Genomic DNA, 17,009 nt, shown 5'->3' on the forward strand with positions numbered 1-17,009 from the left:
TTCACATGCCAAACTCCATATTACTTATGACGATGATTTTTCGGCTTTAGCTCTTAGACCACTTAGTAGATGCAAGTTAGAAATAGACGGCAAAATTGTAGAATAAGAACAGAGACCACAACACAAGCAACAAAAGCGGCAAGAGTAAGTGGTTGCCTCCGAGCAATCATATGGGGAAACAAATATCTGACCACTGAAAGCAAAATAAAAGTATACAAGACAACAATAATACCTATCCTAACATATGCAGCGGAGACAAGGACCGATACAAGAAAGACGAAACAACAAATCAACAATATCAAAATTAAAGTATTAAGATCAATAGCGGGCATATCATTAAGAGACAGTCAAGCAACAGAAATATACGAGAACGATGCAAAATTCAAAATATTAACAGGTGGATAAAAACAAGAAAGAAAAACTGGAACGAACATGTAAACCGAATGGAACCAGATAGATTAGCGAACATCTGTAAAAACAACAAGCCGTATAGCAGAAGACCGGTTTCCAGTGGAAAGACAATGTACAGTCAACAACAACTGAAACAGAATAAGAGGCAGACAAACAGGAGTAATCCTAGTAGCACGAAGAAGAAGAGCTTCGGTGAAAGTGTAGTCATCCAGATCCCCTTCGCCTTTTATAATTTCGTTTCGAATTATGCTGTGTAGATTTCGGTACTCTACTTGGTCCTGACTAATCTTATACTGCCTACGTTTTTCAAACATCTCTAATATTTCTTCTGCCATCCAAGTAGTTGTTTTATTTTGTGAAAGAAATGTGTGATTTTTCGAAATCATCCACAGTTGCCATATAAGAGAACCTATTATTCAATTCTTCTATGTACATATTACACTTCGCTTGTATCTTTGTTTTTGAGTTTTATAATGTTTAATGATGCCTTCTGGCTCTTTCTTTTGACTGTAGTGAGCTTCAAATTAATATTTATTTGCAACTAAAGGATCGTGGTCAAATCCTCTGCCTGCTTCAGGCAATGCAGAAACCTTAGTAATAGCACTCCTGTACCTTCTATTATTTGTCACGAAATCTATTATGCTTTCTTATAATGCCCTGATGTCCGTCAAAACGTATCCTCCATGTGTAAAGGACCTGGGCGGTAACTTATACCAAGTATTCGTGATGACTAGATCTTTTGTCTTGGCAATACTGTATTAAACTATCCCCACTGTCGTTTTTTTACGAAGATCATATATTTTCCAACTACGTGATCTACGACCCCTTCTCCAATTGAATTTGATGATTCTTAGTCACCTTAAAGGCTATGTCTGGCTGTTAATAAAATGGTGATAGTTCTTTTGACTTGATTGTTATAGAGGAATCAGCTTGTACAACATTTATTATAACTTTTCCAAGCAACTGCACGAGTATGATTCTTTCTATCTATCAAGGCTTGTATGATCACGTGTGTAAAGACAAAACTCTATTTTCATATTCATCATCACGTAGCGCTACAACCCTGGATGGGTCCTGGCTGACTGTACAACTTTCTTCCAATTTGTTCGGTCTTCCATCAACCTAGGGCCAAATGGGATGTTCATTTTTCGGAGATCCGCTTGGATGTTATCTCTCCATCGCATTCTGGGACGTCCGAGTAGGAACCTCCGTCCGTTTTGCCTGTAGGAATCTCCTCCCATACCAGTCTTACAAGTCTCTCGTTATGAAGTCTGTGCACGTGGCCTGCCCATCTTAGTCGCTGTGATTTAATTTCTTGGACAATATCGGTGTCATTGTAGAGTGCTTTTAATCCGAAGTTGGTTCTGATCCTATACTTCAAAACGTCTGAGCTTTTCTTCGTTTGATTTGGTCATGGTCCACGTTTCGCAACCATATTATGTTAGTACAAGTCTGACGATGGATTTATAGATTTTAATCTTGGAACTTCTTGTAAGATTTTTTCATTTTATAAGCTTATCCAGTGCGAATAGACAGCGATTTGCTGATTGGATTCTGCCTTTTATTTCTTCAGAACATCGTTGTCAGCTGTAATTACGGCCCCCAGATACTTAAAACGTTGTACTCTTTCGAAATTGAAGGTGTTGACCGTCACATTTTGTCCTATCCTTCTCTTCGTGTCGTTCTATTTATACACATATATTTCGTCTTCTCTTCATTAATTTCATTTTCATATTGGTGTAGCTAAAGCTGTGAATAGTCCTCATACACTTTTAATATTAACAATAACTTCATTTCTGAACTAATTAAACGGCGGATTGGAAGAAGTAAATTTATTATTTCTATAATATATTCTTTTCTTTGGTTCCCTTGTCGTTTGAGGGTAAAAGATGACAAATAAAACACATATAATATTATATAAATGTATTCACATGACAATACACATATTAATTTTTGTCCTTAATGCTAAACTAAAAAAATCTATAACTAGTGAAAATACAAATGATTATTTTTTACGTTCAGTAAAACACATTTTCTTCGTTTTTGAGTAGATACTTCCAACCCTCATGATATGAATTTATATTAAAAAGTATTGCTTTTCGGTTTTCTGATGAGCCTAATGAGTTTCAATGAGCCTAATATTACAAATGAATGACGACGAGTCCAAAAAATTATTTCGAAGTACCCACTCAACTATATTTATTTACAAATTTTAAAAGATTGCTTTTCAGTTTTGCGAATATCTTTACGAAAAATGGTGAAAAAATATATATACATCTTCTCTAATACTAAACTCCTTCCACAAAAGTCTGGTATCACTTTGCAATATGTATACAATTTGTAACAAATAAAAAACTAAACTCAAGTAGGATTTTTTTCAATTAAAGTTAGTGTATGAATGATCCAATATAAGAGCTTCAGCAGTCAAATTAAGGGGCTATCCTAGTGTAAAAGTACGAAATTCATATACTTTTTTTGGGAATTTCTGAAATAAAAAGTACTGTACCAATTGTTTTAAATATTTGAATGAGCATTTATTATAAAAAGAAGTATATATATATATATATATGTAAAACAATTTACATAAAAAAATATTGAAAATTATACGATTTATGCGCCATCTACTGACACCGTGAAAATAAAAACATAGCTCCACTGCTGCAGTGATTGGGACTAACAGAGATCCTAAAACATAAAATTTCAAAGTAATTATTGAAATAAAAGTTATTTCCTATACTGTTTCCCATAATATTTCCTATCAACTAGGATTTTTGAAAAATGTTAAAATTTGGAAAAATGACGAAGTGTTAATTTTTTTTTTAATATTTTAAAGCTAAAACATTTTCAGTTACAAAAACCGCCAAATTGACATTTTTTATCCGATCAAAAAACCCCTAGTTGATGGTATAGAAAATAACTTATATTTCAATAATAACTTTGAAATTTTATGTTTCAGGATCTCTATTGTCCCAATCACTGCAGCAGTGGAGCTATGTTTTTATTTTCACGGTGCCAATAGATGGCGCATAAATTGTTTAATTTTCAATATTTTTTTATGAAAATTATTTTACCTGTACTTATTTTTATAATAAATGCTCATGCAAAATTTCAAAACAATTGGTACAGTACTTTTTGTTTTAGAAATTCCCAAAAAAGTATATGAATTTCGTACTTCTACACTAGGATAGCCCCTTAATATAAACAGTACAAGGAAAAAGCCAAGAAATATAATCAATATTGATATTACGAGGAAAAGATTCTACTAAGCCAACATAAGCTGTTAAATAAGACACAACTAATCAAAATATACCAGGGAACATAGTCTTGGTATAGTGATGAAAAAGAAGAAAATACTAAAAGGGAATATAAAACATGAAAGTGAAAAGTTAATAAAAATGGATCAATCTAAGTAGTTAGTAGGTTTTAGAAAATATTTTTTAAACCGTTAAAATTAAAACCACATATTTGGAATTTTACCAAAAATATTTATTAAAAAACTAAACAAATATATACATAATAAAATTCTATTAATATAATAGAAACACAAGTTAAAATACAAACTAAAACAAATTTTTATAAAATTCCTAAATATGACACATCGGCAAGTCTTATTTTGTTCTCAGTCAATCAAAATAAAAAATATGTTAATATATCTTTATTATATCAGCGGTTATAATGAACACAAAAATGACTTGTGGAAAGCAAAAACTCAACAAATTAACGTATCGAAGTTCCCAACCTCCTATGTCAATTTTTGGGTATGTTGTTTTGTTACCTTAAATTAAAGAGAAATATGTATTTTTACTATTTACAGCTCCTATGTCGTTATTTCATTAATTGGCTTATAGATGGCCATATATGAAATAACAACAAAGGAGCTTGTAAACAGTAAAAATACATATTTCTCTTTAATTTAAGGGTAACAAAACAAAATACCCAAAAATTGACATAGGAGGTTGGGAACTTTCACCATCGGTATATAAAACCACATCATAGCAAATAAAATATGATGATGAGAATCTCAAAAAGACATTAATGAAAATGATAATGAGCTCTGAAAAGAAAATCCATGAAAATTAATAGAGATGAAGCCATAACATCGCAAAAAACCTTAAAAGAGTTAAAATTAAGTTACAATATGAGCCTGACGACCTCAAAATGCCTATAATGAACATGATAATGATTTTTGGAAAGAAAACCCTGCTGAAGTAATGGAGATAAAGCGATAACATTGCCCAAAATCATATAGAAGTATAAAACGAACCTAAAATATGATTACGTGGGCTTCATGTTATGTGGCTTTCATCAATTACGAAATCGCTTTCGATAGAGTACAGTATCGAAAAAACTAAAAAATTTATTATATATGAAGCCATAACATACCTTAAATCTTCGAAGAAATTTGAAAATATTTAACATGATATGATGATGAGGAGCTGAAAATGACAACAAATACAAGGAAAATGATCTATGCACAAAATACTTGACATATGGTTGTAGACAAAGCCAGAACGTAGCAAAAATATTAAGGAAATTAAATTAAACTTAAAATATTTTGATGAGGAGCCCACGGTGATAATAAATATGACAATAATTTACCATTGGAAAGAAAAAAGGAATGTTTTGCATGAATAAAGCCACAATATTTCAAAAAGCTTGGAATAAGTTCTTAAAAACATAACTAAGTGAAAATACATTGACAACGACCTCTTGATGACTATATTATGATTATGATGACACGTGGAAAGAAAAAACTGATAAAATTACGTATATATAGCCATGGTATAGCAAAACACTTTGAAGAAGTTGTAATCTTTGTATAGAGAAGAATAAAGTAAAAAGACTAAAGAGAGACTTTGTTTAAATAAATTAATTAAGAACCAACTAAATAAGTTTTGTACCTAAATTTAACTAAAATAATTGCTAAAATGCAATAATAATAAAAATTTTGGACATTCACAATTTAAAATCAATAAAAAACGTTAAAAAAATTGATGTATTATCAAAATTAAAAAAAAAAAGAAACTATTTTATTCCATATTTAAAATCATTTTATGCATATTTTCAAGTGATACCATTTTGTGTGAAGTAAATTCGGTGTCTAACAGGTATTTTTGGCGCATATTCTTCGTCTAGATCTCCATAATACTGTGTAACGTTTATTGCACCTCATCTGTATTAGTCTATCGGAGTGAAAATTTCGAGAGGTAAAAAATGAAATCTAGTAGAAGAATAGCAACGCGAAAAATACCCAAATAATAAATAAATAAATAGTAGAAGTAGTGCGCTAAAAGGAAATTATAATACATAAAAAAGAGGGTTCCATGACATCTCGTAACGCGACAGTTCGTAACTCGACAAATAGTAACGGACAATTCGTAACGGCGTCAGTTCGTAACGGCGACGGTGCGTAACTATACATATTCGTAACGCCAACATTTAATATTTTTTTTAGCAAATTGATTATTGCTGGATTCATACAAAAATGCATTTTGCACACAATCCTATATAAAAGTAAAGGTACTTTTTTTAACACCAGTCCTTTTTAAATATATTTCACGCATATTTATATTCTTGTTAACATGACAACTAAAGATTTTTTTTTAAATTTATTATCATGAACATTTATTGATCTGGAAAAAACCTACGACGATAGGTGTAAGTGAAACATATGTGCGAGAAAGTAAAAATATGTATCAAAACCCGAAAAGCTGCACTAGGCAGGGAAAATCTATGTCGAAACCATTCCCTGTTACAAAAGGTCTGAGGCAATGGTGCTGCTTACCGCCAACACTATTTAAAATATACATCCAGAAAGCTCTGGAGCAATGGAGGAAAACAGTTGCTGGGATGCTGGTTGCTGGGGAAGGAATAGAGATATTTAGGAAGCATAATATCAGATGAAGGAACTACAAAAAGAGATATACAGCATAGGATACAGCAAGGAAGGAAAGCAACTTGTATTTAAAATGGTCCACTATGGTCTAACAAGGTGAAGGTGAATACAAAATTAACAATCTATATAACAATTGAGGAACCTATTCTAACTTATGGGGCAGAGTGTTGGCAAGTCACAGGAAAGGAAAGAAAAAATATAGAAGTAACGGAAATGGATTTTACGTAGAGCATTTAGGGTATCTAGATTAGTACACGTACCAAATGAGGAAATAAGACGACAGAAAAATAGTGTATGTTGACCGAATAGAAACAAAGAAATTGCTATGGTATGGTCGTGTTATGAGAATGCCAGAGAGAAGGTGGCCAAGAAGAGCATTAAATTACGCGCCTATTAATAGAAGAAGAGGAAGGCCTACAGAAACATGGAAGAAAAGCACAGAACAGTCTATGGAAGACAGAGCTGTACAAGAGAACGAGTGGATAGATAGAAAACGATTGCGAGCGAAATGTGGGATACGGAGGAAACCGTAGGAACCCCACTGCTTATATATATATATATATATATATATATATATATATATCTTGAATTATCACCTGAAAGTAGTAAAGTTAAATGTGAAAAATATTGAAAGAAATAATAGTAATGTACTAACTATAATAATGAATAAAATTTACATTATTAGATTATATTTGTTTAAGACACAATTTAAAAAAAAACTCCACGAAATATGAAATGTGTCAAAAATGTTCGTTAAATTGATAAACGTAATTTAAATTGTAACTGTAATAGTTTCCACGTTAACAAAAATAAACAGAATAATTTCATTTTGACGTTACGAATTTTCCCGTTACGAATATGTATAGTTAGGAATTCGCCGTTACGAATTGATGGCGTTACGATTTGTGGAGTTACCAACTGTCGCGTTAGGAGACGTCTTGTCACGAAAAAAAAAGGGATTGGCTGCCAAAACTAGCCTGGAAGATTTATCTTATAAAACTTTCGTTAAAATCTATTTTAAATATTTGGCATCATTTACTTTATCAATAACATTAGTTATATTTTCGAAGAAGTGACTTGGGTATACTAACACTATACAATAATTTACTTTTCGTAGGCGTTTTAAGAACACTATAAATACTTTCTTTCTCTCTTTTTTTGTCAAAAATATACTTTTAAAACTAGAAAAGATAAATGCATACATTAATATCATTTACAAACACGTAGGTATGGCCTCTTTGACAACGCCAATACTGATTTACAAACATCATCAGTTTTGACTCAAATTACACGTAACTCAATAAAAATCTTTGAGAGTTGACGCGATTCAAAAATATATTTAATATTTATCCTCGAACCCAAATCCTAAAGGCAAAAATTATAGGTCTTGGGCCCACCATTCAAAAAAAAAATTGTTACCTACCTCATGAGATTTTTTTTATTCAGTTATTCATGTCGAATTGGACAACTATCCTAATACGGAAAATTTTAGGGTGCGTCCGACAACTGAAGTACCCTTAAAAATTTATCGGACAATATTACCTTCTTCTTCTTTATGTGCCGTGCTCGATTATCGAGCGATCAACTTGGCTATAGTAATTTTGTTGAGGGCAACTCGGAAAAGGGATACAGATGATCTGTTAAACCATTCTCTCAGGTTTTTAAGCCATGACGTTCTTCTTCGGTCGTCTACCTTGCTTTGTATTATTAAATAGAGTATATTATATTTCTCTTCTTCTTCTTAAAGTTCCCTCTCCTATCATAGGTTGGATATCATAATGGCTATGGTCACTTTGTTGGCTTCTGCTCTGAATAGTTGTAATGAACTACAGTTAAATATATATATTTCTCTGGGTGTCGCCAAAATATTCAAGTTTTCGATTTTTAACTGTTCTGACGACTTCCAGAATATTACCACATGGCGAGTAAATTGTAACTATTTTTATGAGTATTTTACATCATAAAGAGTCATAAAATTTATTCCAGGGCGCATCTGTTTTGAGATGGACGTTGAGAGGTGACTCATATTTTTTTGCAGAAATTTCTTGAAATTAACTCGTATAATAATAATTTTAAATAATCAAAATGTCAAAAAATGACGGAAAAATTTGATTATTTTCTTCGTTTTTTGATTATAACTTTCAAAGTATTCACTTTCGAGAAAAGTTGTACTAATATCAAAGTTGCGTAATTTAATTTCCTACAATATAGGATTGGTAACAAATTTTAAAAATTGTCACCCTTGTTGCAAAATAATAATAATTGCGAAAAAACCATAAAAAACAAGTACTTGCATTTTACGTTTTTCAACCATTTATGCTACACTTAGGACCTTCATATTTTACCCAGAAAAACTATATAATATAGTAGAACAATACTGTAAATTTCATTAATATCGGTGCAATAGATTTTGCAAAATAAATTTTGCAATCCAGCTTTCGCAAAAAAATCATTTTTTCAAAATATTGCAGGACTGAAAATAAAGCAGATAGCAAGTTAAAACTTTTTTACGTATAGAATATTTTACCGTACCTTTCATTTGCAATTTTTAAAATTAAAATCCATTAACTACCACGGTGTCAGGAATTTTTTTAAATAAACACTAATTTTTGGTGCTACGCGCAAAACAGCGGTGTTCGATTCACACAAGTTGATTTCCACCAAAATTTCTTCCAATCTTTATCTAATATATTATTTTCTTACACTATATTTTGTTGTATTTTAATATTTTAATTCCACAAAAATCAAACTAATTTGATTATTGTTTGTGAAATATTGTTTAAACAGTTGCATATGTTTAAAAATAATAAACTTTTATTCTCTAACTTACAATATATGAACAAAGAAAGTTTTTGCCAAAAAAAGTGGTATTTCAAAGGACAGAACATGTGTTTTTATTTTGCAATAAACAAATTTATTTATTTATATCGAAATGTACTAAAAATTAAAATTTGTCAATCATTATCAAAGGTCATTGGAATGCCCAATCAGAGCAAGCTATCCGCTGTCCTGCGCGTAGCACAAAAAAATGTGTATTTAAAAAAATTCCTGACGCCGTAGTGGTTAACCGATTTTAATTTTGCAAATTGCAAATGAAAGGTACGGTATTCTTCTATCTATAAAAAAAATTAAACTTGCTGTCTGCTTTATATTTAGTCCTGCAAGAATTTGAAAAAATTAATTTTTTTGCGAAAGCTGGATTGCAAAATTTATTTTCCAAAATCTTTTCAACGGATCTTAATGAAATTCACAGTATTGTTTTCTTATATCATAAAGTCTTTCTTGTTAAAATATGAAGGTCCTAAGTGTAGCATAAATGGTTGAAAAACGTAAAATGCGAAGACTTGTTTTTTATCGTTTTTTTTCGCAAGTATTGCTATTTTGCACAAGAATGACAATTTTTAAAATTCTTAACGAATTCTATATTATGGGAAATTTAATTGCGCAACTTTTATGTCAGTACAACTTTTCTCAGAAATGAATACTTTCAAAGTAATATTTATTAAACGAAGAAAAAAATCGAATTTTTCCTTCATTTTTTGACATTTTGATTATTTAAACAATGTTCCGGACCTTTTTGAGTGGGAGGATAACTCAAATATTATTATATGAGATATTTTCAAGCAATTTCTGCAAAAAAATATATGAGTCACCTCTCAACGTCCAAATGTACTAATATTTTTACAGATGCGCCCTGGTCTATATACCCTCACAGCGCCCTCTTTGCAGGATTGTTTGATAAAAATACTTACAATTTACTGGTACTAACAAATTTCTGAGGGTCTTCAGTTGTTGGACACACCAAAGTTTAGAAACCTCTATATTTACGAAACGTCCCCTCCCAAAAATTTTCCGAAATAAAAGTTTTCTGACTTGACATGAATAACTGAATAAAAAAAGTCTCATGAAGGAGATAGTACTTTTTTTTGAATGGTAGACCCAAGAACTTTTACGGATTTTATAATAATACTTTATATTTATAATATATTACAGTTCCTGTAGCATACATAGTATCTACAGAAATTTACAAAACACTGCAATGAATTAATATATCAAAAAATATTCTGTACTGGCCTTTAATAATTTTTTATTATTACTGAACATTTTTAGATAAAATTGAGACAATATATTATGTACATATATACCACGTGGTGAATGTGGCCTTAGGAAACTCAACAGGTAATTCTATACTGTTGAATTTTTGGTTCTCCAATGATTTTACAACTATTTATATAAAACTATTGGTAGAGGACTGAAATCTGTAAATATTAAAACAAATGTTAATGTTGTTTTACAACTTAAACTTCCAAAATTTTGCAAAAATAAACGAGGTTCCTACAGCCCCTGCCGCTTCTCGCATTTCGACTGCCATCGTCCATCGATTCGTCTTCTTTGATAGCTCTATCTCTCATTATGTGCTGTACATTTTCTTTCCAGGCAACTGAAGGTCTTCCCTTACTTCTTCTTTGTTGTGGTATGTATTTTAAAGCTTTCTTTGACCATCTGCATTCATTCAATCGTTTGACGTGACCATACCACACTAGTTGTCTCGTTTCAATTCTATATACACTGAAATATACAGTATTTGTCTATATCTTCATTCCTGATGTGATCTTTTTTGGATATACCACACGCTCTCCTTAGATAATCCATTTCTATTACCTACTTCTATTCTTTTTCGTGATCTGCCAAACTTCTGCTCCATAAGTCCTAATGTTCGAACCAAAGTTCGAGAGGTTATCAATTTCGTTGTTTGTCTAATATGTTTAGACCATAGTAGAGAGCTTAGAATGTTTACCGCTTTTTTTCCTGCTGCGTTCTGTGTTTGATGTCTCTTTTGGTAGTGCCTTCTTTAGATATTATAAGTTCATCCGTTATCCACATTCTGCACTACGTCTAGCCTAACTTTTACAATACTCTGGCAAATGTAATATATTTTTGCAAAATTTTGAAATGTGTTTAATTCGTAGAAAAATTTTAATACAGATACAATAATCAGTATAGATTCAGTAAAATAATAAATATATTCGGTATTAAAAAAGTGCTAAAATGTAAAAAAATTAAAAATTGAACTAAAAAGATTACATTTAATCAATTTTAAGTCCAAAGTTGTTAAATGAATCGTTAGAGACATTATTTTAATACCAGAAATATCAAAAACAAAAAAAAACAATACAAAAAACAAGAACTGTGAAAGTTTATATAAAAAATTAAATATTGAACACATCATTAATATATTTACCCATTGCAGTGTTGCCATATACTCTAGCTCTAACTGTTTAATTGTTCTTTGTGAATCTACTGGAGAAAAATAGATAAAAATATATTATAACAGGTAGTGATCAATGAGGTAAAGAACTATTAATCATGTTCTAATTTCTGAACATATAGAGATGAAGTTTTTTCGTTGGCACTGTTACTAATTACAGTGATTTTTACAGCAGTTACTTTGGAGCGTAACTGTACCTTCCGCTGCTTTACCTCTTCGATCACTTCGACAATGGTTCTTATAAAAATTCCTGAGTTATTTTAATAATATCTATACGAAAATAATCACCGATAGCAACATTTTCCGACACTTAAAAATTATCTAGAGTATATTTCGACAGTACTAAAAAATCCGCATTATAAAAGTTTACAAAGTTGTGCAGAATACACGACTAATAACCTAAGAATTTAACTTTTTGGTATGATTAGCATCTCTATTACATTAGCAAAGACTTATACCTTTTATTTGTACTCTGTATATAATTTGTAAGACTATGTAGAGATCGGAGGCACTCGTTATTTCTATTATTTCTATAATAAAATCAACCATTGCGTTCTCAGGCTGTTTTTACTGTTTCAACAACGTAACAGAACGAATATTGCAATGATTTATTTTGTTTTACAGTTAATGCAAACAAATGATGTTACAGATAAACATTTCAAAACGGCAACTATCGAATGGCCACCAAGGTGTCCAGATTTGACTTCATTAGACTTTTTTTATGGGAAGAAAAGACAAAAGTCATTTGTTTCTGAAATAATTAATTTGTTAATTTTCGCGTCTTTTTTCCGTCTTTATTTCATATTACTAAAGTCTATTTGTATGCAGCTGGCAGCTTATTACAATTACAAATCTTCAAAATCAAAGAAAAAAAACCTATATTGAACGATACAGAAGATATTTTTGACGAAGGCAATAAATATGTATTTGAGAACGATAAAAAGATTTAGATTAGAAGGAAGATGCATCTTCTATCTATAATATCAAGGGTCGAAGATTAATAATCACGCCCATTGGTAGGGAACATGGTTTTGTGGAGAATGGTTTATTTGAGTTTCATTTCAAAACCCACTAAAGCTTACCACAAAGAAACTAAGCTCCAGAAGAAAGATGCCAAACAACTTTTATTAAATTCCATAAAAAACGTAATTAAAGATAACTGGACCAATGCCGTAAACCAAGTAAAAAAAAGAGGAAGAAAGATTGTGGACTTTTGATAATATTATTGAAGAACTTTATCAATCTATAATCATTCCAATCCGTCCGGACAACAAATATGAGATAGAAGAAGAGGAAGAAATGAATCATTGTCTCTTTTTGATTCTCCAACAGTGACCCACGATTTTCATACCTGTTAAGCGTATATCATCCATAGGCATGTATTGTTATTTCTATGTCAACAGGGTGGACTACATTTCAACAGGAGAGGATATTATTTTGGGTGATTTCAGTATGACTACTGTAGCTGCTATCTGCATACTAAGTGAAGATTTACATTATTTGTAATGAACTATCTGTTACAAAACAAAAAGTATACCATTGTTTTGCAACGTATATGTATGAGTGAATTTTTGACATGCAACATCATTATTTTGCCATAACTGTAATTATTGTAGGCAGTTTTTCTTGAAAATTTCCCAAAAGAGATCTTGAGCATGACGTTTAGCAGTTGCGATCTTTGGAAGGGTCTCTCTTCTGATAAAAAGGGAACTAACAAAGCAGTCGCACAACAAGTGGTAGAATAAGGATAAACTGGAAGCCAACACGTCTCAATGTGGGTCTGGAACTTGATAGGGACCTGTAACGATACAGGGATACATTGGAAAAACAGTCGTAAAAGTTTGTGTGGGCAGTGTGGGTGCTCTAATAACAATATCACTATTAGAAAAAACATAGTTACTAACATCTACATTGAAATCAACACCAGAATCATCGAGATCGTTACTTGGTTCTAATTTTCGTCTCAGTTTTTCCTTATATTCATCCAAACCATGCTGAGGCTTATTCATGTTTCTATGCTGGTAGAATACCAAAGCGATACGAGTGGGAGATAGTCTATTGGGATTCTTGAGGGCAGTGGTAGCATGCAGCTCGTGTTTGGCACATTCAAACAGAATACTACCGTGTGGCAAAGCGATAGCTACACCACCCATGTCGTTATCTTGAAAGCATTCTGCATTGTCAGTATATGAAATGTTTATTTTTTTCCCTCTAGGTGGAGTAGCATCAGTAGAATAGCCCGGTAGGATTCTGTTTGGAGAAATGTCGTCAAAAGGATTACTAGCGTTGTATACAGGATGGTTACTAAACTGAGAAGCATAGTTACTCAAGTTTGGGGTTGGTGAAATGTATGAAGGGTCTTGATGGTAGAAGTTATTTACATATGGTTCTTGATAGAAACTGTTAGGATGATAAGGAGTTTTGAATACTGAGAACTGAGGAAGAGAGGAGGAAGAAGTCGAAGCATAACTGCTGTTACCAAAAAACTCTTGATACTCGTGACTATTGTTACTACTGTCTGAAAACTCTTCGTACCTCTTGTTGTATTTGTTCGGAAAACCTGACACTGTGCTTGATACTTGACTGTTTTGAAGTTCTCCGCTGTTTACTGGTGATGATAAAGGTGTAATTGATCTGGACGAGGATGATGACTGATCAGATGTCGACGATTTTCTCTTAGTTTTTGTTCCCTTCTGATTCTTTTTCGTTCTTCTAATTTTACATTTTTCAGCAGGGATGGTTGATGTTCGAACTTGGCAAGGGTAGCTAAAAATATAATGTTTATATTAATTAGGAGAACAGAACTAAGCAACTATAGAACAACAAAATTTTAACGAATAGCAAATTAATAATCACCAAAACACGCTTAAAAATAAACAAGAAAGGAATTACTGATGACTGTATAATATATTTATATCACCATTTATTACTGTTACTGTTTTTCTAAGAACCAGAATCAACAGACCCGGAAAAAAATTGGAAAAGCATAAAAGAAGCAGTTTTAAACACGAGTAAAGAAACCTTAATGAAAGCTAATAAAAAACACAATACAAAAGAATGGTCTAATGAGGAATGAGAAAAATAGCGAAAGAAATTAGAAAAATGATAATAAAAAAGAATGTGTGTGTACTTTGTACGCACGTAAGAAGTTATACTTCTATTACAATATAATCTAACTTCATACTTATTATGATTTCAACGAAATCAATATATCTGTCTACTTTTAACAGTTTTTTTGTATTATATTTAAATATTAAACTAATTTTAGAAAGAACAAAAAGAATACAAAAAAAAACGGATATGACTTTGTCAGGATTTGAACCTCTCGATCCTCTTGATCGAAGGGGACCTCTCGATCCCTAGGCGAATGCTCTACCGATCAGCTACCACGGCTTTTGTATTCAGTGGATCATTTCTCGGACATACAATTTCGGTGACAGATACTTTAAATGAAAATAAATAATACTTATTAGGAGGAAGACAAATCCACAGACATAAAAATTATAATAAATATATTTACTAAAAACACTAATAATATATTCTTTTCACGCACATAACTTAAAAGATGTAGCGACTATTTAATACCATACTGTCCGTGTGCGAATGCGCCGGAGAATGTAAAAATTCACCCTCGTGTCTAAAGAAGTATAACATCAAAAATTTAACAAATAATAGTGACAGTATGTAGCACAGAAGAATCTAGAGAATTGAAGACAATGATGAAGAGAACATGCAAAAACAAAATAAGAAAGAAATATGACAAAAAACTCAAAGAGATGAAAAATTCCAAAAGAAAAAAAGAATGTGTGTGTACTTTGTACGCACGTAATAAGATATTCTTCTATTATATAGGTAATTTAAACGAAGTAAATATACTTAACAGGTTATTTGTATTTTATTTAAAAATTAAACTAACTTTATCTACCACTTTCAAAAAATTTTTATTAAAATAACGAAAAATAAAAAAAAGTATGAATCGTCCAGGATCAGAACCCGCGACCTTCGGTGTGCTTCCGTTCTCTGTCCCACCGCTCTGCCAACTACACCATCGAGCCACTTGAATTGAGACGTAAGTTTCGGATATAATTACACAACACGGCGACAAACTGTAAAAATGTTATGCCTACATATTTTATTATTTTACTACTTACTACAGGGAAACACAAATCCAAAAACACAAGAATTATAATAAATAATACATTTCCTAAAATGCCCTAAAATTCCTAAAATGAGGTATCCCGAATGAAGTACGTGCCTCCTAGTGGCGGGATACGGGCAACAATACATTGGCTTATAGGGCAGTCCTTACAGTAGGGATCCTGGCCTATACAGAAAAATGCGGGCGGGTGTGGGGTAACACTGCACTTTGGTTGCATTGGTGGTGTATTGGCTAAACGTGCAGGGCAGGGTATGGTGCTGATAGAGAAGGCATTCAGGCATCAAATATCCAAAAATCTTTTCTGGCCATAATAATGAAAAGACCTTCTCCAAACGCAATAAAAACTTATACTGAAATGATGGCATCTCCTGAGGTAAAATGTTCCGGAAGTAAAATGAGCCTCCATTCGGATCTCCGGGTGAGGACTATCTCAGGGGGAACACCATTGCAGGTTAGAAAAATCAGGATAGGGTCTTGGAATCTTGGTAGTCTTACAGGTAAGAGTCTGGAGTTAGTGGATACGCTCAAACGAAGAAGAGTTCAAATTGCTTGTATTCAAGAAACTAGGTGGAAAGGACAAAGGGCGAAAGAACTAGGTGATGGATATAAATTGTGATATGTAGGGAGTAGTAACACTAGAAATGGAGTTGGTATAATTGCTGATAGTGAAATGAAAGATAACGTAGTAGAAGTTGTCAGAACGAGTGATAGAATGATGTCAGTGAAATTTGTGTTGATAAAGAGGTATTGAATGTTGTGTGTGTATGCTCCTCAAACAGGGCTGGGTGAGAATGAAAGAAGAGCTTTCTATGACCAATTAGGAGACGTAATGAGTGATATTCCAGCAGAGGAGAGAGTTATAATAGGAGGTGATTTCAATGCACATGTGGGCCAAGCCAAGACAGGATATGAAACAATACATGGGGGATTAGGCTTTGGAACTAGAAATGAAGCTGGAGACGACATGCTAGAATTAGCAACAGCATTGGATATGGCGATTGTTAACACATTCTTTAAAAAGAGAGAAACTCAACTTATTACCTACAAAAGTGGACAACATCAATCCCAAATAGACTACTTCATGATAAGGAAAGAAGACATACGTGAATGCAAGGACTGCAAGGTAATAGTTAGTGAGACAGTAAGCCAACAACATAACCTGCTTGTTCTGGACATCGAAGTAAAAAGCGAAACTAAACAAAAATATCGGAGAGGACCACAAAAAATCAAGTGGTCGATGCTAAAAGATGAGAAGGAAGGTCTATTCAGGGAAA

At 32.1% G+C, this 17,009-nt stretch overlaps 1 protein-coding gene across 2 annotated transcripts in view; it reads right to left on the reverse strand.

The window, feature by feature from the left end:
• Window positions 1-2,319: 2,319 nt before the first annotated feature.
• Window positions 2,320-17,009, reverse strand: part of LOC114331696 (DNA N6-methyl adenine demethylase) — a 189,027-nt gene continuing 174,337 nt past the window's right edge. The window contains exons 7-8 of one of the 2 annotated variants that reach the window (XM_050662575.1): window positions 14,112-14,342; window positions 2,320-13,374 (exon numbers count right to left, since the gene is read on the reverse strand). In XM_050662575.1, the coding sequence (XP_050518532.1) occupies window positions 13,287-13,374; window positions 14,112-14,342 (319 nt within the window). In that variant the 3' untranslated portion in view covers window positions 2,320-13,286. Of the gene's footprint in view, window positions 14,343-17,009 lie in introns of both variants that reach the window. The other variant, XM_050662573.1, reaches the window with a different exon arrangement.

The sequence above is a fragment of the Diabrotica virgifera genome, chromosome 9 (genome assembly GCF_917563875.1).
Source record: "Diabrotica virgifera virgifera chromosome 9, PGI_DIABVI_V3a".
Classification (NCBI taxonomy): Eukaryota; Metazoa; Arthropoda; class Insecta; order Coleoptera; family Chrysomelidae; genus Diabrotica; species Diabrotica virgifera.